The sequence below is a fragment of the Centruroides sculpturatus genome, unplaced genomic scaffold, assembly GCF_000671375.1.
Source record: "Centruroides sculpturatus isolate CEXI.00-Female unplaced genomic scaffold, Cexi_2.0 scaffold801, whole genome shotgun sequence".
Taxonomy (NCBI): domain Eukaryota; kingdom Metazoa; phylum Arthropoda; class Arachnida; order Scorpiones; family Buthidae; genus Centruroides; species Centruroides sculpturatus.
The window spans coordinates 143,032-168,725 of NW_019385405.1; the positions used below are offsets into that span (position 1 = coordinate 143,032).

At 29.3% G+C, this 25,694-nt stretch overlaps 4 protein-coding genes across 4 annotated transcripts in view; 2 read left to right on the forward strand and 2 right to left on the reverse strand.

The window, feature by feature from the left end:
• Window positions 1–619, reverse strand: part of LOC111638597 — a 63,541-nt gene extending 62,922 nt beyond the window's left edge. The window contains exon 1 of the mRNA XM_023384333.1: window positions 569–619. The gene's annotated coding sequence lies outside the window, so the exon portion shown is untranslated. The remainder of the gene's footprint in view (window positions 1–568) is intronic.
• A 1,965-nt stretch (window positions 620–2,584) lies between these two features.
• Window positions 2,585–13,075, reverse strand: LOC111638609. The gene is made up of 7 exons (XM_023384348.1): window positions 13,069–13,075; window positions 10,265–10,449; window positions 9,016–9,272; window positions 6,726–6,776; window positions 4,031–4,138; window positions 3,772–3,887; window positions 2,585–2,763 (listed from the first exon to the last, which is right to left on the reverse strand). The coding sequence occupies exons 3-7, from the start codon at window positions 9,219–9,221 to the stop codon at window positions 2,690–2,692; spliced, it is 555 nt and encodes a 184-aa protein (XP_023240116.1). The 5' UTR covers window positions 9,222–9,272; window positions 10,265–10,449; window positions 13,069–13,075; the 3' UTR covers window positions 2,585–2,689.
• A 2,920-nt stretch (window positions 13,076–15,995) lies between these two features.
• On the forward strand, window positions 15,996–22,713 carry LOC111638598 (short transient receptor potential channel 4-like). The gene is made up of 13 exons (XM_023384334.1): window positions 15,996–16,184; window positions 16,293–16,483; window positions 16,554–16,708; window positions 16,957–17,144; window positions 17,210–17,380; window positions 17,453–17,750; window positions 17,840–17,945; window positions 18,704–18,926; window positions 19,553–19,719; window positions 19,792–20,023; window positions 20,446–20,652; window positions 20,733–20,786; window positions 22,699–22,713. Exons 1-13 carry the CDS (start codon window positions 16,044–16,046, stop codon window positions 22,711–22,713), a joined length of 2,148 nt encoding a protein of 715 aa, XP_023240102.1. The 5' UTR covers window positions 15,996–16,043.
• Window positions 22,714–23,380: 667 nt separating this feature from the next.
• The window catches only part of LOC111638600 (short transient receptor potential channel 4-like), an 18,934-nt gene continuing 16,620 nt past the window's right edge, over window positions 23,381–25,694 (forward strand). Inside the window, exons 1-7 of the mRNA XM_023384335.1 lie at window positions 23,381–23,521; window positions 23,630–23,820; window positions 23,891–24,045; window positions 24,288–24,475; window positions 24,541–24,711; window positions 24,784–25,081; window positions 25,171–25,276. Coding sequence (XP_023240103.1) covers window positions 23,381–23,521; window positions 23,630–23,820; window positions 23,891–24,045; window positions 24,288–24,475; window positions 24,541–24,711; window positions 24,784–25,081; window positions 25,171–25,276 — 1,250 coding nt within the window. The remainder of the gene's footprint in view (window positions 23,522–23,629; window positions 23,821–23,890; window positions 24,046–24,287; window positions 24,476–24,540; window positions 24,712–24,783; window positions 25,082–25,170; window positions 25,277–25,694) is intronic.

Consider the following 25,694-nt stretch of genomic DNA (forward strand, 5'->3'; position numbering starts at 1 on the left):
TATACAAACTTAAATTACAGCTCTTCACTTATTTTAAGTTTTTATCTGTAATATTAATTCAACATGATACAACTTCAAATTTAGTATAGCTGTTCCTTGATAATCCGACAGGTATGGGACCAAAGGGGTGTCGGATTACCAAAAGTGTCCGGATTACCGAAAGTGGTTACATATTTGGCATTGTTTTGCTAGCAGTAGCCTACAATATTACCTACTCCAACTGTTCGAACAGAACTGCTCACGGAAAACACAAGAAATGTGTGTCACCGTGTAAGAATTGGGTGAGGAGATTCACATTGCAACATGCTTCTGTGCAAGCAGACACGTAACAGGGACGGGTACCTTGACAGGAGGTGCATCAGACTACTGAGCATGTCAAATTACAAAACGTCAGACTATCAAGGGACAACTGTATTTAGACTTCAGGATAATTAATAATTTTTTTTATATTTAATTTATTTTTAGTAACTTAATAAATACAATTATTACTTTAATAAACATAACAAGATATAATAAAAATATTTTACAAATAATAAATTTCATAGTAAAATTCAAACTTTTGTCTTACCATTTTAATTTTGTGTTTGCAATAGAAAAAATACCAAAGTGAAATATAAATCCATTCTGAAATAAAAGTAATCATTTAAAAATCATAATGTATAACTTTTATTTTTATGCTAAATCAATAAAAATATAAAATCTAAAATGCAACTGCAAACAAAATTCAAATCTTTCTAAGCTCTGATTAGTAAGTTTACATGCATTTACTTTTAATGAAAAAGAAAATTCATATAAAAATTTAATTAGAGGGCATTTATCATTCATATCTTAATATACATATATAACAATTTCAAAAAATTTATATTAGGATTTTTTATTTCTTTTTTTATTGATTATAAAATCACAAAATATCTTTTATGAAATAAATGTTATGATAAAATTATTTTTATACTTTTATGATATTGGCAAAAAACACAATTTTGTTTCTATATTTTGAAGTGAATGTCTACTTTGAAATAATATGTTAGAATTAATTTTGAATTATGAAATACTTCTAAAGCTCTAGCTAACATGCAAAAATCATACTTTTCCAGCAGAACAAAGTTTTTAATTTACACAACAGCAAATATTTTCAGCTTTTTTCAGGAGCTTTCTTCTACATAAATCTGCTGAAGACCCCTGCAAGAGGCTAAAAATGTTTGCTATTATGTAAATTAAAAACTTTGTCCTACTGGAAAAGTGTGTATGATTTCTGCATGTTGGAATTAATTTTAAAATGCTATTTGAAAATAGATCTGTATAAAAAGAACTAATATTTTGTATTTATTTTTTTTATATGCTATTTTTTGAATTTTTGACTGAACATTATTATAAATACAGCACCCCTCAAATTTGGTTTTTGCTTACAAATTAAATACTATCTCCAACAATAACAATATTTATTTATTTTTTTAAATTTCTTACAACTTTCTATAAAAATTCAAAGTATTAAAAAATGTTTAATAATTGGCATAAGATATAAATACAAATATAAAAATTAAAATATAAAAAATCAAATAAATGTAAGAATATAAAAATTTTTATGACAATTGAACAAAATTAATAATAAATGTCATTTAGCTTAAATTTGTTTTGTTCAAGACATATTAATCATTAGAAAAACTGGCACTTATGAGTTAGTCTCATGCATATTCTGTCATGCACTGCATTCCAATGTCACACTGCATAGGCAATGAAATAGCATGCTATTCAAAAATACAAGTACAGTGAAATCTGTGTGTAAACTGGAATTGCATGATAACAAATATTTTTTTTAGTTTTGCTGGTTTCCATTTTGATAAAGTTTTTTAATGCAGAAAATCACTCAGTTTCAAAGAATTTTTCCATTTTGGGCAGGTTTCCATTTTATTCAGGTTCTGTTTTGGACAGGTTTTACTATATAAAATTTTTTGAAAGTTTTCAAAAGATTTTGATAAAACAGTACAATTAATGATTTTGGCTGTTATTGTTACATTAAAACTTTTAATTACTACTTCTTGAGCTAAATTTTAAAGTTAAACTACCTACTTTCCTTCACTTAGAACTTGTTTCATAGACAGGCCAGTTTTTACCAGTAATTATTAGTAGTTATGAAACTTACTTTCCATTTGAAATGATCTTCTCCGTACAAATTCAGAAATATACCAATTTAGTTGTTTTCTTGATGTTCCACGTTGAATATTCATGTTTTTGTACTTTTATGCAAAGATGCCATTTCCATTTGTCTGTACCAACATCACACTACCATTTAAAATTTTTTTCACTCTAAATATAAATTCATTTTAATATCTTTTTTGTAAAGATCTTCAAAAATATACTATACCATATTCCTGCAGAATATGATCATCATCATTCTCAGGCATAGACAAATTCAAAATATTGAATAAATAATCAATTCTCGATACACTGCTCCTTTGATACAAATTCTCAAAGCAAAAACTAATTTGTATATTAGTGCATAATATTAAAGATTATATGGTATGTTTAGTTTTTTAATAGTTATTTTGAGTTTATAAATGAAAAAATATTTTAAAATATTTGTAAATAAATTAATCTTAATCTTAGAGCATGACAGATACATGAAAATGAAAAGTGACATGACACAACATATATGAGGATAAGCCACAAGTGCCAAAAAATTAAGATTAAATTATTTTATAAAGCATACCAATAAATAGCCATAGAATTTCACTCCATAACTTGTATCTTTACAATTATAAGTATCTGAAAAAAATATATATATAAAACAAAATTATATAACTAAATAAAAAAATTTATCTGTTGAAATTGTTTACTGAAAGAAAAAGAATCAACAATCTATGATATAATTGTTGCATATCAATATATAAAGAAAGATAATTTAGTTTTGAAAAATACAAAATTGAATTTTTAAATTTAGCCAATTTCCAAATGAAATATAAATACAAAACTTACTGATTTATATAGCAAATAACTTTAAATTTAATAAATTATACATGTAACACATGAATTTTTATAAGTGTATAATTTATGTATAAGNAATGATAAGAGTAGATTAGATTGTAAACCATTATAACATTTAGTGAGAGAGGGAGGGAGGACTGTAAGGCTATAAATTGTAAATCAACTTCTACATGGGAGGAAAGAAATCTACATCTGAAAAGTAGTCCTGTTGATTCCTTTCCTCCATAATTTTTGTGCTGAAAATTGGTTTAGTTTGCCATCTTTGTTTTTGATACCTTTAAATGTAGCTGATTATCAGCATGTGCCTGTGAATTTCAATTAGTTATAATGTTTATTAACAAATTTAAAAATATTAAACATTGTTTTGAAGTGTAACACACAAAAAATGTTACTATATTGTATTGTGATATGTAACACAATAATTAATTACAATATTATTATTCATGGAGTATTATATAGGCTTATGAGCAGCCATAGAAATTATATCTTAATGTTGTCTTTATTTTTTTTTTTGTTTGCCTTATGATCAATTTGACTTATCATGATGGGAGGCTATAATAGAACTCTGAAAGTTGGGAATTGCTTATATAAATATCAATCCCCTCCCTTACATTTCTAGTACTGTATTTTCAATCAAAACTGCCTTGTCATATTTGAAACTATTTATTTTATTTCTGAATACTTGAAATTTAATGTCATCAGATTTAATTTAAGTTTACAAAATCTGACAGAAAAAGTTAATTTTACAAATTTGCATAAATTTTTTATAAGTAAATTATTCAGACTCACTCCTGCTTCGCCTTCTAATTCCCCACAAATACACTTCCTGTTCAGGATCATTGTCGATAATCACTGTTCCAATACTTTCTCCCCAATGATCATATGAATTTAATTGTTCAAGCACACTACATAATTTAAATAAACAAATATAATGAATAATTCATTTTAATAAAAGTTCTTGATTTAATAACTCAAAAATTGTAATTTAAAAAATAATTAATACAACTAATTAATTTAATTATTATAACAGAACAAATATTTTCATCACCTATTAAAATTTGCAAAAATCTTCCAACCACTTTTCAAAACTGATTCTGCTAATAAATAAGAGCTGTAATTTGTCTGAAGATCAGTAACAGCACTCACAGGCATCCAACTATGATTATAAATTTATATTTAACACATAAATCAAAATAAATAATATTAATAAAATAATATATATTTATACATTAATTTAAATACAGTCGACCCCCCTATAACACGGTAGATACATTCCAGTTTTTATGAATCCATTTTCTACAAGTCCAGACAATCACAGCCCGGCACGTATGCAGTTTAAGGACTATGGCTGTTTGAAAGGTTTCTTCCATAAAATTAATCGATTCTAGACTAATTTGATTCAATATTTCCAAAATACGTATAATCTTTGGGAATAATCCATATTAACTATGCTATAAACAAAAAATTGTAAGATTACTTACTGAGTGTGCACCGTTCGACTACGCCATTGCTTAAGCTTGTTTTCGTCATGGAGCTTGTTATCAAATGGCACTCGCGTGCTTTTGATAAATTATTTTTTTTGCGAAAAATTCACTGAACTTTGGAGACATCATTCAAATAAATAAAGTTTTTATGGACATTAAATAATAAATGGTTTTTAGTACATCCACTGTTTGTTTAAACTCAATGGTTTGTACAATATCCGCTATTGGTCTAGATTTGACCAATCCTGTCGCGACACGAGTCGGCGATGATGCTTTACTGAATCATACGAGTTTTTTTAGCATGTTTGTACGAATACTGTCGAAATTTTTTCGCTGTGATATAGGAATCTGAACTATAGGAACCTGTGTTATAGGGGTGGTCGACTGTATATGACTATATATTAAAAAAAAGTGAATAATAATCACTTTTGGAAACATTTATGTATACAGCATTTTAAAAGAAAATTTTAAAAGGCTGATGAATGAAACATGCCAGTCATCTATCTAACTCTGTTCAGGAGAAAATTTTTGAATTATACAAACTTCTGGTTTAGACTGGAAGTCTAAGCCAGAAGTTTGTATATAGTTAATTGGACCTCCTACCTGTAAGATTTCCATAGCTGGTCTCAACTTTCATATAACTCCATTCTCAAGAGTATGAAAGAATATACAGACAGACACCAGTGGGAATTTATAGTCTGGAAGCCTTTTATTTATTTTATTCAAAAAATAACAATAGTACATTGTCACTCAAAGCAAGACATCAGTTTAATAAATGTTTTCAACTTATTTAAGCATCTTTTTCAAGTAAAAATAAAATATTGGACATTTTCAGCTATTTATGCATCTTCTCATGAATTATAGAAAATACCATTATAACCATTATAAGGATGATTCATTCATATAATATATGAAAAAACACTTAACATATTTTTAAAACTTTATGCTTTTTAATTTAATTAATGGTAAAATATAAAGTTTTGTCATAAATTATTAAATCTGATTGTGAATTGAATAAAATGATAAGAGTAGATTAGATTGTAAACCATTATAACATGAACATTTTGAATATATATACTATTTATTATATCTTTCCTAGCTACACTTTAAACTCTAAAATAAAATAATTGAGTTGGCAACTCAAACTAACCATCTTTCTTTAGAACTGAAGTGTGAGCAAATCTTTTAAACATTATATATTTATACAATACAAACATTTAAAGTACTATACTGTCGCAATTTTATATTAATAGCAAAAGATATTAATATGGCTATAATAAAAGCTTAGTATATAGAATGGCAGACAAGCAAAAAAACCAACTCAAAGATCAATTGAATAGAGCTCTGAAAAATAGTCTGGCAGGATATATCTCCCTACCGTATTGCTATAAAGTATGAATGCCTTATGCACTCCCTATATCGAGAAACTGGGTCTTATACTAATGAAAAATAGCCTACAGATGTAAGCCAGATACATTCGACATGCTAAGGAATTAGAAGGATTGGGCAGACATCAAAAGAACACCAGGAGTGTATAAAATTCCACTCAAAGATAACAAATAGAGACCTTGTATATATTGGATCTACAGGAAGGTTGCTTAAATAATGCCTCTGTGAACTAAACTCCAAATGGGATATTGAAAAGAAGAAAAACACTATCACTTTAGCTATATATGCCAGTGAAAACATCATTACACCCAAACTACAGCAAGCGGCACAATCCGGCAAACCATCATATAAACCAACTTAAGAATTTGGAAGCATTAGAGATTTTTAAATCAGACTGCCAGGGTCTTTCAATCAACTTTACGGATGAAAAACAACTCTCAAAGGCATGGCAAACTATGTATGACATGGCATTATAACAGCCAACGCAGATGCAATTTTTAGAAATTTACAAAAACAGAAGCATTTGAAATTAGAACACATTAGAACTAAATGGAACACTAATCACACCAGAAAGAATTTTTTCTAGAACTCCACCTGAAGAAGGTCCTAAGGTGGACTGAAAACATTTGTGTTACATTCCGAAATAACTGCAAAGCATTATAAAGTTACTGCAGTATATTTATAATATGAGTTTTGTTAGATAACTACTTATCTTATAAATGGAGAAGTCTTATTCAGAGAAATATTAGACTAATTTAAATTTTAGCAGTTTTATTTTTGTATATAAATTATCATTCTATCTACAAACTAAGAAAAATTTACTGATTCAAGATACAAAACTCTGATTTTAAATTCTACATAAATACTTACACAAATGAAAATTTAACATGTTTTCCACAGTCATTTGGGTCGCTGATATCTCTGTAAAAATTTTTTAAATTACATATACTATATATATATATATATATATATATATAGTATATGTAATTTAAAAAATTTTTACAGAGATATCAGCGACCCAAATGACTGTGGAAAACATGTTAAATTTTCATTTGTGTAAGTATTTATGTAGAATTTAAAATCAGAGTTTTGTATCTTGAATCAGTAAATTTTTCTTAGTTTGTAGATAGAATGATAATTTATATACAAAAATAAAACTGCTAAAATTTAAATTAGTCTAATATTTCTCTGAATAAGACTTCTCCATTTATAAGATAAGTAGTTNATCATCTAAAAATTATATCAATTTCTATAATTAGTCAGTTAACTATAGTACATTTTTTATCACTGAGGACATCATGCAACTTTGTTATATTGTGATAGAATTGAGCAGAGCCAGAAAGAAAGAATTGATTTTTGCACCTGCTGGGCATGGATAGGCAATCCTTGCACAAACCTGGCACAGACACGTGATTCTTGCATTTACCACCAGAGAGGAGATGATCCTTGCACTTGCCAACATGGAAAGTTGCAGAACAAGCAAAACACACAAACAAAGAAACTGATGTCGATTGCTTTATTCTTGTGTTTTGTTCATTTTTCATGCCCATTTTCCATTAGTCATATGCAATGCTGTTTTTTTATTTTGTCCCCTAAATTCCATTAGGTATACTCAATCATTTCAGTGAGCATTGTAACTTTGCCCCTACTGTATCTCAAAAATGAAATCCTGAACCTCCATTTGGTTTCCTCATCACAATTAATGAAAAATGGCAAAGTTTTATCAAAATCAATCAATCAAATTTTGAGAATAAAAACAATTTTGTAAGCCACAATTTTGCTAATGCTCCACCTCAAATATAATGTTATTAATGTACAGGATGCTTCACATCAGGTTTTACAAGTCAATAACTCAAATAATATGCTTCTAATAAAAAAATTGATGAGAATAAAAGTTTAATAATTTCAAGGGGCATTGAAAATATGCTTCTCAGAAATATTAAACTTTTATTTTTATTAATTTTTTTTTTATTACAAGCATATTATCTGAGTTATTGACTTGTTATTGATTTATAACACCTTATGTGAAACACCCTGTATAAAAGTGACATACAAATTTTTTCAAACTGTGACTCTCTACTTTGAAAACATGCTTCTTATAACCCTTCAATCTTTCCACACATTTGTCAATGTATTTTTTATTGTATCAATATATTAAGAACTTCTTTAACAAATAACTGAAAATTACAAAACAGAAATCAGTTTTCTGGATGTGAGATAAAAAGATCAAACAAACATTAAAGGTAGAAACTTTGTGTTTTTCTCTTTTAAATGTTTTTGACATTGCAAAAGTCTTTTTCAAGATGACTTCTAAATAGAATAAAAAATGCGTGAAATTTACACATACACAAAATATTTTATTGAATATTATAATTTATATTTTTAATGATTTAATACTTAACTCTGTAAATCATTTGAAATTCTGGTGTTCTTTTTCATCTATAAAATGTTTGTTAGATGCTGATAATAGCCTAAGTTTATATTTAATGTTTCAGTTTTGTTTTAAATACATTTTGGTAGTCTTAAAGTAGTAGTTTGTTTGTTTATTTATTTAAATTAAAATTACTCTTTCTTATTTATTTAATATATAATAGTTATTATGAAAGTTTTTTGAAAATTTCATAATTTTTTTTTATATCTTATAGTATGATACTGTATCCATCAAAACAATTGTTTGATCAAAAATATGTTTTGACCAAACAATTGCCAAATTATATTATGCTCTACTACTATTATTAATTAAATGCTAAGTAATTTGACTCCTAGAGGCAGGTGTGCCAAATAACTTAGCATTTAATTAATAATAGTAGTAGTAATGTAGCCCAGTATAATTCAGCAATTATTTGGCTTTAATATATATATTGGATTTGGATGTTTATATCCAAACCCAGTAATTACATAACAGTAAATAACATATAACATCAAGCTATCTGAACTGTGAGATAAACTATAATACTTTTTTTTTAAACATAAGTATTCATTTTTCTAATCTATAAATGTGTGTAATTAAGGGTTTATTACATAAAAATAATAAAAAACAAAAAGTTTATTTTTAGAAAATTTAATTAACATGTAAGCAACAAAAAAAATGAATAAATATTAAATTTGTTTTAAAATAGAAAATAATTATAATCACATAATAAAATAACTAAGTTATAACCTGAGTAATCCATTATATGAAATTCTCCATCTTCTGAAAGGTGATAAACATTTTATTTCAAGGCCATTTCCAGAGAAATCTCTCAAATCATATAAAACAGTATCTATATTAGGATGAATTGGTAACTCATAACATCCTTTGTTAGCAAGTTTCAAAAACAGAGAGACTTCTCCTAAACAGGAATTCTTTCTGGTAATATGAACCATAAAGCAGTCTCCATTAGAATTTCCAGAATAAAATAATACTTTATCATGTGACTAAATCGGAATAAGAAATAATATAAATTAGTAATTTAATCCAAAATGTTAAACTTGACATATGAATATTATATTGACTATTTAAAATAAATCAGAATTTGAGGAAAGAAATCATTATTTACAAAGAACTATTATGAAAAATATGACAGATGTAGAAAAAACAAAAACAAAAAGGGGAAAAGTATGCTAAGTTTTATCTTTAGCATTAACAGAACAAAAAAAAATTAAAAGTTATGTTATTATATTATTATAAATACGATCATTAAAAACATCTTCTACTTATAATTATGAGATGAAATTAGTTAAATTGTCACAAATAGAAAAAATATATATGGAGAAACCATCCTTATTAAATTAATTCAAAAAGATAAACAACACAAAATGCAAATAAAATAAAAACTCAACCATTTTGAAATGTTAATATAATTATTTAGTTATTAACTACATTAATATCTATTAACATTAACATTTATCAATTATTACAGCTTGAAAAACTAAATCTTTAATTTTCAGCATATGATTTACATATGAATAAACATTTTCAACTAAATTAGTCATCATCAAGTTTCAAATATATATACTACAATTCTAGAACATCAGTTCAAAAATTAATCAAAGGCATAAATAGCATTCATTACAAGGCATAGCTATTCAAGTACATGTAAAAAGTGTTTACATAATATTCTAAATTTTAAAAAATTTCATAATACCATGCTGCAAATAAAATATTTCAAAAGAAATCAAATATATTATATACTTTTTAGTTATCATTATAACTGTTTTTAGTTATTTGAATTTCATTTAGAGCAAAAGAATTTCCCAAATTTTATTTCTGAATCAGTATTATCTAATTGACAACTGTTAAGAATTCAAAACATTTTTAAAAATAAATAATTACACATTTTATAATTAATCTGGCTAGAAAATTTAATTATAATGAGAACAAATTCATTGTTTATAAGCAAAACAGTATATTAAAAATTATTTCTTACATATTCAGGATTGCATGAAAAGTCTAAAGGTTTTTCAATATCCCATTCAGCTTTTGAAGTCACAATTCCTAATTTTTCTATATCTGGTGAACTGTAATAGTATTCACATATGTTCTTTTCACATTTTCTTTGAAAAATCTTTGTTATTAAAACATATATCACATATCGCAGAAAATACAATCCACCTAAAAATAAAAATATTTAAAACAAGCATATCTTAATTAACCAGATGTTTTTCTAATAAGATAATTAAATCAACAAACAGAATGTAGAAAAATCATTATCAAAAGGTTAAGCATACTTATGTTATTTTTTTGCAACAATTGTAGTTCCTATGTGGCTGATATATGTATATGGTAGAAAGATATAGAAACAGTAATCTATTTAATAGATTAAATGTTGGATTTCAATCCATTTAATAGACTGAAATCTAATAATCTATTAAATAAATTAAACTTTTCTTGTCGTTTTTATTGTTAGATTTTAAACAATTTTCTTATTGCTCTTAGTGCCTGTATTCTTAGGGGCAGTCCATAAATTATGTCCACGTTTCTTGAAATTTTTACTCCCCCTCCTCTCTTATCCCAATTTGTACAAGTGTTCATAACTCCCTCCCCTCTTCGGATGTCCAACAAAACTTGATCCTCCTTAAAACCATTATCACTTCAGGAATGATAGATACCATAAGTAGAAATGAAACGTACAAGAAATTTTGAAATATAATAATGCATAAAATGCATTTTATTATATTTATATTTATTTATGCAAAAGCTGTATATAATGAAATGTATTTAATGAAATAAATGGATGTCTACTGAAGCTCAACCCCTCTCTTTCCTTTGTCTGACTTTGACTTGTCTTTAACTCCCTCCCCCTTCCAGTGTGGATGTCATTTATGAACAGCACCTAACTAATAAATTTAGTCTAAAAGTAGATGGTTAGACCACGTTTTGCATTAATAATTAGAAGAATAAATCAACTTAGAACTCAAATCTGTAATTTCTGCTTACCTGTAAAAGTACAATTGTGTTAATAGCTATACTACTTGGATCTCTGTACAATCATCTGTTCCAAACATACATATAATTTAAATCCACCATCTAACCATACAGATTAACTATTGCCACAAGACTTCAGCTTAAGTTGATTAAAATTCAAGCTTTGCTGATATTATAAAATAATAGTAAAAAATATATTTTAAAATTTCCAAAATTACTATAGCAGAACTGAATTTAGAGCAAAGATCTGATCAAAACTCACTATCTTTTATCTTTTTAATACAGTTTAATATCAAGTTTTAATGGTAGAACTAAATATCGTACACAAGATTAGCCAAAGTTCTATCATTCATATAAAACTATACTGTATAAGATTCTTCTGACTGGAAGTAAAGTTAATTACTTAAGAAATGGTTAATATATCTTGTCTTTTGGAAGAATATTTCATCAGAAAAGCCAAAAATGTGCTAGTGTCAATTGAACTTTCGTGTGTCAAAAAGTTATTTCAAAAATTATCATAAAAATGGGGAGTTCCTTTTATTTCATTAAGATACTATAAAACTAGGGATTTTAACTGGTGCCAAATCTTACTTAAACATCTTCAATTATTTAATGATAGTATTTACATTCTATAGCAGAATGTAGGATTTGGCTCACCTTTTATGATTTTGTAATTTTTATACCATGTACAGTTGACAAAACTTTCAGAAAAAATACTTTGGTGTTAAAGGTCTTGGAAAAATAGCATTAAAACCAATAAATATATCCTTTTATCAGAAGAAAATTTTAACAAACTTTCTTCTTAAATTTCAATGCATAAATTAGAAGTATCGCTAATACTGAAAATTTAATGTTTTTTTTAAATATATTTATCAGTAAAAGAAGTATATGTATATATACATATATTATTGTATGTTTTAACAGCACATATTAATGATAAAAGCAGTGTATTTGTGGGTTAAACCTCAAAACAAGTTTTATCTAAAGAAAAGGACTCTGGTTAGCAATTGGTATATTTCAGATGTACTGAGCATTATCACTTAATAACTTTTATAATTACTTTAATGTAATTACTATAAATACTTTCATAGTGCTTCCCAACATATTTATAGATTTCAAGATTCCTAATATTCCTAAAATGTATTTAAAAAAGACAGGAAAAAATTTTGTCATGGAATCTGGAAGGCAGCTGCTTACTTGTTCCATAATGTCCATGATTTTACATTATCTAACTTTAGTATTATTTCACTCTTATATATTTATATGGTATAAAATTTGTAGAATGCCTCAAATAAACTAATTAAGCATAGCATATTAACTTTAAAAATAATAAAATTGGGAATATCTGAATGCATATTGTGTGTAATATTAATGAAATAAAGATTTCGTTTATGCATTTTTTTTTCTAAAATAAATTAAAGCAAGAATACACGTAAATTATTATTCCACAAACAAATAAACACTGCTCTATCAAGACAAATCACGCGCTTCGGTTGTTCAAACACCCTCTTGTGGGTAAATTCTTACAAACACATACTGTTGTTACTTCCAATTTTTCAAAAAGATTACCATATATACTTTATTTATTTATTTTGTCCTTTTGGGCCTAAGAGGGCCTTTTATCCATTTCCATCGTATATTTGGCCATGCCCACTATGGGAGACCCAAAAATAATTACTGCCGGTACGCATATATGCTGATTAAAAAAAGTTCTGTTTTCAGGAAAAAATGTAAATCAATAACTAAAAACACCGTGTTTAATTAATAATACTAATTATACCGGACGGAAATTGACACAACTCTTACTTTCGCGATTCTGAAATCCTATCTTTACCCTTCAGTAGCCGTGTGAGGAGTCACAGATCCGACGAGACTCGTAGATATTTTTATTCCATAAAATTATTGTAAAAATCTGAAAAAACATTAGTAGGCCTATTCCTAACTTTTCGAAATAGCTGGAGTCTTACAGACTACGGGACCCCTCGCTTATAAAAAAAAATGAGATTAAACGTGTGTTTGCTGAAGTCTGCTTAAATAATTTTTTACAGTTTATACAATGGTAAAGAGGAAACAGTATCTGAAGAACTGGGAAATAGTGACGGTAAAAGAGTTGTCAAGCGTAATAGTTGATCATGTAAACATAATTTGTCTACATGATCAAAAATATATACAGTAATGGAAGTAATATATGCACAACTGTAACTAGGTATTTAACAGATAAGCATGGTTTTGGACAAAATTCCGAAACAAAAATTTAGATATGTGATGTTTACAGGAAAAATGTGTACAACATTAAGTCAATGGTAGAGACCATAATTAACAAGTTTTTAGCTGAAGAAACAGACGTACAGTACTAAGTTTTAGAGGAAATTGAGATCCACAAAATAAATCGGACACGTTGTATACAATTCACTCACAGTATTCACTCGCTTTAGATGTGGTTTCACCATTTGCAAGAGCATCAAAATCGATGGGTAGTCAACCGTTAAAGAAACCGTTGACTACCTAGCTAGATAACTTGTCAACTTTTTATTCGGAAAGATGTACTGCTCTGTTTTTCCAGTACCGTGTACTGTTATTTGGTACTAGGTCAAATTTGTTTTTACAGATTATTTGAAATTACAATAAATACGCGTGCAAGACATTTTAGGTGATATTATAAAGTGACATATACTGTGTATTTATGTGATGGGGCTTTTTTAAAACTCTTTCCGCCCTGTGGGCACTGAAAGGCCTAGAATAGGGCGGCCAGGTTGTGAGGAATAGGAATTTCGATAGAGATGATCTTGCGGGAGTTCACTGATGGACCCACTCGTGCGTGATCCACTCTGGGTAAAAATCCTTGGTGACGATGAAGTACACCTTTTATACAGTACGCCAACGAATGTAATACCGAAAAATAGGACGAACGACGGATCTGGAAGCTATAAACAAGCGGGATAAACCTCAAAGATGTGTTAAAATTGAAAATTGAAAGCACAGTTTGTTGGAAAACGAGTCACCATTTATATTCACTTTAATTGTTTTGGAATACAATTTTTGACAATCTATCTTTTTTGACTACAATGGACTTTACACGATCCTTTCTGGGTGTAAACTTTATTCCTTGCTTATCGAAAATAATCCAACTCTGCCGTCAGTGTTGTTGCACACGCGAATGTCTGGATTTCTCGTTAATTAATTAAATCACCGAATTGTAATAAGCAAGCTGATTCAAATATGACAATTGGCTCGGATGTTTCTCGACTTTTTCTCCCATTTGGAAGAATTTATCACACCGAGTGACCAATCTAATGGATTTTATAAATTATTTATTCCTCTACTGTACACAATTTAAAGAATATTTAAAATGCGTGACTTTAGGCCCTTGTTTTAAATCCTTACGTAAGATAACATTCGTTATTATGTAAATCAAATACTATAATATAATATGAGTTAGAAGTACGAAAGAATCTAATAATCTTAATCTTTGTTGGTTTTATTTTTTGCCCGAGTAACGCTGGACTCATCTGTTAGTTATATATATATATATATAAATTACGATTTCAAAATTCTCTTAAATTTTAAAAGTTCCATATTACAACTCTATGCTGGGCTATTCGACAATTTATTTTTAATCTATATTCTATTTACGAATTCTAAATACAATAGCCAATATTGATACATTAATTTAATTATGTAATTATTAAAAGTAAATCGAAAAAATTTCTTATTAGAAATTTCTAAGCAAGATAAATGAATGTTAAGATTAAAAGAAAACATCATTATAATAATTTAACTACAAAAATTAGACATTCATAAGAGCAAAGAATTATATGCTATTAATACAAAGCAAAGAATTATAAAATCCATTAACGTATAGTTAAAAAATGTCAAAAAAATTTTTAATAGGTAATCAAAATCATGTAATGTTCAATAAGCATCTAATTCGGTACTCATTGATATTCATTACACATCACCAAAACGAATAACGAATATTGAGAATAGCCACCAGTGGCCAAGCTGTCTTCATACTCTGAACACTGGGCATTCGGTCGTGGGTTCACGCCTCGCTCGGGCTAGTTCGAGTTTTCCGGGTTTTCTCCACGTCTGTAACGCCCTAAGCCAGTTTCCCTTAAAAAGACTTCGAGGAAGGCATCCCCTAGGCAGATCGCCCAAGTGTTCCGTTGCCATAAATTAACAAACAATATTGAGTAACGAGTATCGAAGTTTAAACGAAGTAATAGTGTTGCGCATCACGTTTTGTTTAATGGAAACAGTCCATTTCCATTAAACTCTTTTTCAACTCTCCGTCTTATAAAACCTTTTTTTCAAGTCCATTTTGGATTCGGCCAACCCCGCAAGGGGCGGCCAGGTGGTGACGAACAGGATCCGACATATCCAGACTGACCACTCCTCGAAAAATTTCTGGCGTTTTGGACCCTTTGGCATTCGATTCCGGGTCCCCAGAGCTGAAGGCTGCCATCTTAACCTCTCGGCCATCCGGGCCTGCCTTTCAGCAGTAAGGACTCGGATTCGAATCCGGATTCGCTTAGACATTTTTATTAAGCTGTAAATAAAAATCCAAAAAAGTCAATTTCACAAAGTTAAAAGTATATTAAATTCTTATGATTTCCATATATGTAGGCTAATTTTTCAATTAATAAATATTTTTTGTATTTATTCTATAACAGTAAATAACTTATAATTGTTAACGTTGTAAATAAAAGTTACTTTACTATTGTCGACAAGTATTGTTTATTAATATTTCAGCGAGTTTTTCAAAAAGAATTCAGTAAAAAATGAACTCAGATTCGATAATTATAGATATTCCGGATGTTCCTCACCAAATAGTGTCCTTACCGGAATTGGATATGACAGAAAGAAAATTTTTTCAATTTGTCAAGAATGGAGACGTAAATGAATTAAGAACTTTCTTATCGGTAATAGTGCTTTGAATGAGAAGTCTTTTGCGTATCTTTTACAAATTTTATTTAAAACAGAATGAGATAAGATAGAACAACTAACTCATTAATTTATTCATATTTTAGAATAATGAACTCAATATAAATTGCGTTAATTATCAAGGTCTTTCTGCGCTTCATATCGCAGTCGAAAATGAAAACGTCGAAATGATTCAGTTCTTACTTACCATACCCGACATAGACATAAAGGATTGTGTTCTTCACGCCGTATGCACAGGAAATATAAAAATTATAGAGATGATATTGGATTCTCTTAAGTAAGTACAAAATGATTAATTAATGAGATGATTTTCAATTTCCTAAAGATTTACTAATTTCTTTCTTCAGAGAGAGAAATTTGGAATTTCAGAGTTGTTGTAAGAGCATAGAATTCGATTACGGCATGACACCTCTTATACTGGCTGCTCAAAGAGGTTCTATTGAAATAATTCGACTTCTGTTAAAAAGGAATCACCGTATACCCGAACCGCATTTGCCTACATGTAAATATTAATATATTTATTGAGCTGCAATTTAATAAACTGTAGTCCTATAAATTCCCACTGTCGTGCGATTGTCTGTTCGTCTGTCTTTCCTTATTCTCGAGAACGGAGTTAAATATAGACTTACACAATTCAATCTCTACTTACTCAAAGAAAAATTAATTGGCTAAATTTTTATATAAACGAGCTTAAAATTATTAGTGCACTTAAAACTAACAAATTTAAGAATTAGCTTATTTTTTAAACAGGCAAATGCAGAGAATGCAGAAGATTTCTCAAGCGTATGGGTGCAGATCCAACTTCACAAAGATTAAATATATACAGAGCTATATGCAACCCATATTTTATCTGTTTGACAGCAAGAGATCCTATACTGACAGCTTTTATTCTGGATAAACAATTAAGAGAATGCGCCAGACTAGAAAAGGAATTTAAGGTTTGTTTCCAGAATTCAAATTTTATCTTTGATTGAAAATTTAATTAACTAATTAACAATTTCAGATGGAATATAATGCCTTGTCGGAATGTGTTCGAAATTTTTCAGTCGATCTGTTATCGCAATGTCCAAACGCTAATGAAGTAGAACGGATTCTAAAAATTAAAAAAGGTTTCAGCGGTTTGAATGTAAAATATCCGAGATTACAAACTGCACTCGATTACTCCCAAGAAGAAGTAAGTCTTCTAGCAATTAAAATAAAATCTGTCCTATAAATTTAGATTTTATAAATTTTGAATTTCGTTTAGTTTGTGGCTCATCCACATATTCAAAAAATAGTAAGTGCGGAATGGAATGGTCCTTGCATAACTTGGGTGAAATATTCATTATTTCGAAAAGCAGTTCATATGCTGCTTAGAATATTGATTCTACCTATTGTTTGCATCGTCATTATGATTGCACCAAATACTTATTGGGGTAAACGATGGCACTGTCCCCTAAATAGATTTATGAATGAATTTGCAACGTATATAATATTCTTCGTTTTACTCTTTACCATGATCGGTATTGATACGAACACTTCTGAAAGAGGTCCTCCGAATACAGGTTATTTCCTATTTATTCCAAATTCTTTTTATTATGAATTTGAATTTTTAACAAAGGATTTAAACTTTTTTTTTATTACTGTATTTCAGGACTAGAGATTCCAATCGTACTTTGGGTTGCCGGATTCGTTTGGGCATCCATCAGGCGTCTCATGTTGCTTGGATTTAAACGATTCTTTCAGAATCCATGGAATTGGTATCACCTCCTTTATTCATTATAATTAATTTAAAATAATTACAGCTTAATTTCAATTTGACATAGGAGGATCGGAAAAAAATCCGGAAAATTAGGACGAATCAAATCAGTCAATTTACGTAAAATTTTAAACTGTTGATTATTTCAATAATATCCTTTTGAAATTGTTTTCATATTCGAAACAATGCATATGAACTTTCTAAACTATATGGTCAACGTCAATTCCTCTCGTTGTGGGCGGAATTAATAAACAAATTTTATCCAAATAGGTTGTGATCAACCTTGTGGATGGGAAAGTTTTAAAATGCCCACGAAAAGTCACGAGAGTGCTGATCTGATTCGGGTGTTTTGAACTTTGAATGTTGTGAAATATTTAATTTCGAGTTCGTTTCTAGATTTTTTGAATAAATAATTAGGTACAATATAATTAATATAGCATAATGAACGATTTTGTCCGTTTGAAATTATTGTTATATTCAACAAGAATCTCCCAGAAAATATCAAGCCATGCCGTTTAATAATCTGATGGATAGTCAGCACAAGCCTGCAAATTGATTAGTTATATTAATAGATAATCTCTTTTACCCAAATATTTAATGATAGAAACTTTTACTAATCATAATTACTTATAGGCTATTATTATTTCCGCTATAAAAATATAAATTCTCGAACTTTTTTCAATATCGGTTATTTTCTATTTTGAAATTGCATCATTAATTATTTGTAAATAAATGATAATTATATTTAAACTATCGTAGGTACAATATCATTTTGGAATTGATGCTAATGACGACCTTCATATTTTGGTTTAAATCGTGGATTGATATACATCACATGGGAGCTAAAGATGTCCCTAGACAATTTTGGTCACCATATGACTCCACTCTCATACACGAAGCTTTACTAAGTTTTTCCGGAGTTCTAGCTATTGGAAAAATGCTATATTATTTTCAACAAAGTTTTCATTTGGGACCCATTCAGGTAATAATACGAAACGTATTAATTTCTAAGTACAGTCCAATCTCGATAATCCGAAACATACGGAGCTGAATAAGGAGATTGCCGGATTATTGAAAGTAAGATGAATCAATAGCACATAAATAAATTTGATAGTGCGGAGTAAACTGTTAATTAATAATAGCAAAATACGTGTTGAATTTATGATGAAAATATTCTGTCTTTGCCCATAAATTGTTTTACCAAGTTGGTGAATTCCACTAAACCTAGTGGAAGTAGTGATAGGTGTTTTTGAAAATTTTGAGGGATTGATTTTATATTTATATAGAACTTACTATGTTATAAGATACTATAACTTTTTTAAAGAGCTTAATAATTTTTAATATCGTGCCCAAGCTTGAGTGTTCGAGCTCAGGTTCAATATCATGCAACCTTAAGTGGGAAATGGAGTTTGAACGGGTGGATTGTCTAAGACTTGGCAATAGTGCAGGCAATATCCCAGTCGACTAGCGTTGAATATCTAGAAGTGTCGAGATTGTACTGTAATTGCTCGGTAAATAAACTTGGATCAAGAAAGATTATTTCTTTGTGGAATGCGTATTTATTTAAGTAAATAACGTAGATAAAAATGTCATAATTAAATTTCCTAGGTCTCTTTAACACGAATGCTGGTAAATATCGCATGGTTCTTGGCCGGAGTTTTCATTCTGCTGAGCACCATTGCCATTTGCATGACAAGTTTATATTCACACTATAAAGGAATGGAACGAAAAGAAAACGGCGGGGAGATAATTCTTCAAGATGCTGCTTTCACTTCGTAAGTAAATTTACCTTACTAATTTAAATAAAATAAGCAAGGATAGACTACTAAATTTTGAAAATTCTATAGTTTATCTTCTTCGATGAAGACTTTATTCTGGGCTCTGTTTGGATTAATCGATCTCGATTCTGCAGATGTAATAGTTGGGATAGAAACCGAAACATCACCCGAAGTAATCATTCACCACAGTTTTACCCAGGCTATCGGGACTTTATTATTTGGCAGTTATCATGTGCTAATGATTATAATTTTTATTAACATATTGATTGCTGTTCTAACAAATACTTTCCAAAAAGTCGTGGTAAGAACTTTCATCTTTCATATTAAGGGTCTATTTGATTGGTTGGGATAGTGTACATTTCGACTTCGATTTGACGTCATTACTTCAGTTTTACAATGAATAATTCTAAAGAATGACGTCAAATTTAGGTAAAAATATGCATTATCCCAACCAATCGAACAAACATTAAATTAGTATCAGATGGCCATTACCAGACCTTCATAATTTATCAAGAAATCGGGACAACATCCACTGATTTCTGACCTATGCCAGTTGAGCCCATTACGGAACGGATTGTTCATAATGAGCATAATCATGGCTGGCCATGTCCTCTTTGATGTGCTTGTGTTAATTCATACAAGCTATATTTTAATTTCATATAAATTACATAAGCTTTGTTTTTCGTGTCGGCATTATCCTAAATTATTATTTTAATGATTCAGGATAATGCCGACATGGAATGGAAATATATCAGAACCAGACAATGTGCTACATATTTTTATGTAGACGAAGCCGTACCCAGTCCTTTCAATTTAATGCTAAATTGGTATGAAATATGTTCTAAGGTAAATTCTGTAATAGAAGCAACAAAAGTCTGCAATATAACAAGACTATTTACACCACCCAAACGAGAATACTTCTCTTGGCTGGTATGTAAATTATTTTAGTCATTTAAATAATTGGATCATCAGGATTTTTTGCAATAAAATTTACTCATAATGAATTTCAGAAACGTTGTTACAAGATAAAAGAAGCAGAAATTGATGACGAGGAAGCAAACAAAGTGAGTTTTATTTGTAAATGCAATATATATTTTAAAAGCTGAAATTTGATCATTGTAGGTAAATAATTCCTTTTTCTTCCCTACGAAATAGGAACTGATGAGAAAAATTATGCAAAAGTACCTACGAACAAAAGCCAATATTAATCACGATTTACACAATATTAACTCTAATAAAATGATATAAATTTTTAAAATGTATTTTAATTCGAAAATAAAATTATCCTTTGATGAATCAATTTCAGTACAGTACAGTTTGTTTAGTACATGATGACCTCATTTTATAAGAAGATTCACATTAAGGAACATTTCAAAATCAATAGCAAAAATTCAAGAACATGACAAACAATGAAAAATCCTGTAATATAATTCTGGAAGAATTATATTAAAGGATTTTAAATATTAAGAGATGATATTATTATTACGAGTTAAGCCGCAGTTCAAGCAACTTAGAAGCCTACGTATTCCTCAACTGCACTCTCCAAAACCAAGCCTAATTTAACGTGATTAAACACTTTCCCTTTTGTTTTCCTTACACATACCGGGGTGGGAGGTAGAAAATCTGTCTTGCTTTCGTTTTATTTTGTGTTGATCTCAGCTTTCACTTAAAACGCATTCTTTTCGCGCATACTTTTGTACCAAATAGGCCTTTGGGTAAAACTATCTTCCTACGTAAAACTACCTTGAAAGAATAGTCCTATAAATTTTCACTTTCATCCATCTGTCTTTCCTTAATCTCGAGAACAGAGTTAGATAGATCGTACTTGTATCATAGAGATCATATGTTGAAAGAATGGTGCAGGAGGCCCAGATTAGCTGTATACGAACTTCAGATGCAAACCGAAAGTCGTCTGATTTCAATTCAAAAATTTTTCCCAGAACGGAGTTACATAAATGGNATTACGATTTCACAATTCTCTTAAATTTTAAAAGTTCCATATTACAACTCTATGCTGGGCTATTCGACAATTTATTTTTAATCTATATTCTATTTACAAATTCTAAATACAATAGCCAATATTGATACATTAATTTAATTATGTAATTATTAAAAGTAAATCGAAAAAATTTCTTATTAGAAATTTCTAAGCAAGATAAATGAATGTTAAGATTAAAAGAAAACATCATTATAATAATTTAACTACAAAAATTAGACATTCATAAGAGCAAAGAATTATATGCTATTAATACAAAGCAAAGAATTATAAAATCCATTAACGTATAGTTAAAAAATGTCAAAAAAATTTTTAATAGGTAATCAAAATCATGTAATGTTCAATAAGCATCTAATTCGGTACTCATTGATATTCATTACACATCACCAAAACGAATAACGAATATTGAGAATAGCCACCAGTGGCCAAGCTGTCTTCATACTCTGAACACTGGGCATTCGGTCGTGGGTTCACGCCTCGCTCGGGCTAGTTCGAGTTTTCCGGGTTTTCTCCACGTCTGTAACGCCCTAAGCCAGTTTCCCTTAAAAAGACTTCGAGGAAGGCATCCCCTAGGCAGATCGCCCAAGTGTTCCGTTGCCATAAATTAACAAACAATATTGAGTAACGAGTATCGAAGTTTAAACGAAGTAATAGTGTTGCGCATCACGTTTTGTTTAATGGAAACAGTCCATTTCCATTAAACTCTTTTTCAACTCTCCGTCTTATAAAACCTTTTTTTCAAGTCCATTTTGGATTCGGCCAACCCCGCAAGGGGCGGCCAGGTGGTGACNCGAAGAATTATTGTTTTTTTACAAGAACTAATAGGAGAATATGTACAATTTAGCCTAAAATCAGGTCCATACGCAGGATTTTTTACAAAATACTGGAAATGGCAAAAATAAACAGTTTATTTATTATAATTCTAAAATAGATAATTGACGCAAAACAAAGATATAAAAACTTGTTTTTATTATTTTTAGGTATTTCTGTCGTGAGACGAGATGAGGCCAAAATCATGTGACAGCTGCAGCCAATTATCGTGATTATTAAATCGGTGATATTATATTGGCTTGTTAATAAAATTGCTTTATTCAAAGATTGATTCTACAGTCAAATATTAAAAACAGGCAAAACCGAAAACAGCCCGAAAATCGGGGATGTCTAGTNTCTCCGTCTTATAAAACCTTTTTTTCAAGTCCATTTTGGATTCGGCCAACCCCGCAAGGGGCGGCCAGGTGGTGACGAACAGGATCCGACATATCCAGACTGACCGCTCCTCGAAAAATTTCTGGCGTTTTGGACCCTTTGGCATTCGATTCCGGGTCCCCAGAGCTGAAGGCTGCCATCTTAACCTCTCGGCCATCCGGGCCTGCCTTTCAGCAGTAAGGACTCGGATTCGAATCCGGATTCGCTTAGACATTTTTATTAAGCTGTAAATAAAAATCCAAAAAAGTCAATTTCACAAAGTTAAAAGTATATTAACTTCTTATGATTTCCATATATGTAGGCTAATTTTTCAATTAATAAATATTTTTTGTATTTATTCTATAACAGTAAATAACTTATAATTGTTAACGTTGTAAATAAAAGTTACTTTACTATTGTCGACAAGTATTGTTTATTAATATTTCAGCGAGTTTTTCAAAAAGAATTCAGTAAAAAATGAACTCAGATTCGATAATTATAGATATTCCGGATGTTCCTCACCAAATAGTGTCCTTACCAGAATTGGATATGACAGAAAGAAAATTTTTTCAATTTGTCAAGAATGGAGACGTAAAGGAATTAAGAACTTTCTTATCGGTAATAGCGCTTTGAATGAGAAGTCTTTTGCGTATCTTTTACAAATTTTATTTAAAACAGAATGAGATAAGATAGAACAACTAACTCATTAATTTATTCATATTTTAGAATAATGAACTCAATATAAATTGCGTTAATTATCAAGGTCTTTCTGCGCTTCATATCGCAGTCGAAAATGAAAACGTCGAAATGATTCAGTTCTTACTTACCATACCCGACATAGACATAAAGGATTGTGTTCTTCACGCCGTATGCACAGGAAATATAAAAATTATAGAGATGATATTGGATTCTCTTAAGTAAGTACAAAATGATTAATTAATGAGATGATTTTCAATTTCCTAAAGATTTACTAATTTCTTTCTTCAGAGAGAGAAATTTGGAATTTCAGAGTTGTTGTAAGAGCATAGAATTCGATTACGGCATGACACCTCTTATACTGGCTGCTCAAAGAGGTTCTATTGAAATAATTCGACTTCTGTTAAAAAGGAATCACCGTATACCCGAACCGCATTTGCCTACATGTAAATATTAATATATTTATTGAGCTGCAATTTAATAAACTGTAGTCCTATAAATTCCCACTGTCGTGCGATTGTCTGTTCGTCTGTCTTTCCTTATTCTCGAGAACGGAGTTAAATATAGACTTACACAATTCAATCTCTACTTACTCAAATTAATTGGCTAAATTTTTATATAAACGAGCTTAAAATTATTAGTGCACTTAAAACTAACAAATTTAAGAATTAGCTTATTTTTTAAACAGGCAAATGCAGAGAATGCAGAAGATTTCTCAAGCGTATGGGTGCAGATCCAACTTCACAAAGATTAAATATATACAGAGCTATATGCAACCCATATTTTATCTGTTTGACAGCAAGAGATCCTATACTGACAGCTTTTATTCTGGATAAACAATTAAGAGAATGCGCCAGACTAGAAAAGGAATTTAAGGTTTGTTTCCAGAATTCAAATTTTATCTTTGAGTGAAAATTTAATTAACTAATTAACAATTTCAGATGGAATATAATGCCTTGTCGGAATGTGTTCGAAATTTTTCAGTCGATCTGTTATCGCAATGTCCAAACGCTAATGAAGTAGAACGGATTCTAAAAATTAAAAAAGGTTTCAGCGGTTTGAATGTAAAATATCCGAGATTACAAACTGCACTCGATTACTCCCAAGAAGAAGTAAGTCTTCTAGCAATTAAAATAAAATCTGCCCTATAAATTTAGATTTTATAAATTTTGAATTTCCTGTAGTTTGTGGCTCATCCACATATTCAAAAAATAGTAAGTGCGGAATGGAATGGTCCTTGCATAACTTGGGTGAAATATTCATTATTTCGAAAAGCAGTTCATATGCTGCTTAGAATATTGATTCTACCTATTGTTTGCATCGTCATTATGATTGCACCAAATACTTATTGGGGTAAACGATGGCACTGTCCCCTAAATAGATTTATGAATGAATTTGCAACGTATATAATATTCTTCGTTTTACTCTTTACCATGATCGGTATTGATACGAACACTTCTGAAAGAGGTCCTCCGAATACAGGTTATTTCCTATTTATTCCAAATTCTTTTTATTATGAATTTGAATTTTTAACAAAGGATTTAAACTTTTTTTTTATTACTGTATTTCAGGACTAGAGATTCCAATCGTACTTTGGGTTGCCGGATTCGTTTGGGCATCCATCAGGCGTCTCATGTTGCTTGGATTTAAACGATTCTTTCAGAATCCATGGAATTGGTATCACCTCCTTTATTCATTATAATTAATTTAAAATAATTATAGCTTAATTTCAATTTGACATAGAAGGATCGGAAAAAAATCCGGAAAATTAGGACGAATCAAATCAGTCAATTTACATAAAATTTTAAACTGTTGATTATTTCAATAATATCCTTTTGAAATTGTTTTCATATTCGAAACAATGCATATGAACTTTCTAAACTACAGTAGATCCCCCTATAAGACGGTAGATACGTTCCGTTCTTTATGAATCAATTTTGTAGGAATCATAGTTTACAAACTACGGCTGTTTGAAAGGTTTTCTTTCATAAAATTAATCGATTCTAGACTAATTCGACTCAACATTTCCAAAATACGTATATTTTTTTGAAAATAATCCGTATAAACTACGTTATAAACAAAAAATTGTAGGATT

Bases quoted from the DNA above. Each gene is read 5' to 3' on its own strand.
- LOC111638609 (XM_023384348.1), bottom strand. From the start codon at position 9,221: ATGGTTCATATTACCAGAAAGAATTCCTGTTTAGGAGAAGTCTCTCTG. The intron at 6,777-9,015 runs GTTATAACTTAG...AAATTTTTACAG, and splicing joins TCATATAATGGATTACTCAG to AGATATCAGCGACCCAAATG. The intron at 3,888-4,030 runs GTGATGAAAATA...TAAATTATGTAG, and splicing joins ATTTTTGCAAATTTTAATAG to TGTGCTTGAACAATTAAATT.
- LOC111638598 (XM_023384334.1), top strand. From the start codon at position 16,044: ATGAACTCAGATTCGATAATTATAGATATTCCGGATGTTCCTCACCAA. The intron at 16,709-16,956 runs GTAAATATTAAT...TTTTTTAAACAG, and splicing joins CGAACCGCATTTGCCTACAT to GCAAATGCAGAGAATGCAGA. The intron at 17,145-17,209 runs GTTTGTTTCCAG...TAACAATTTCAG, and splicing joins GACTAGAAAAGGAATTTAAG to ATGGAATATAATGCCTTGTC.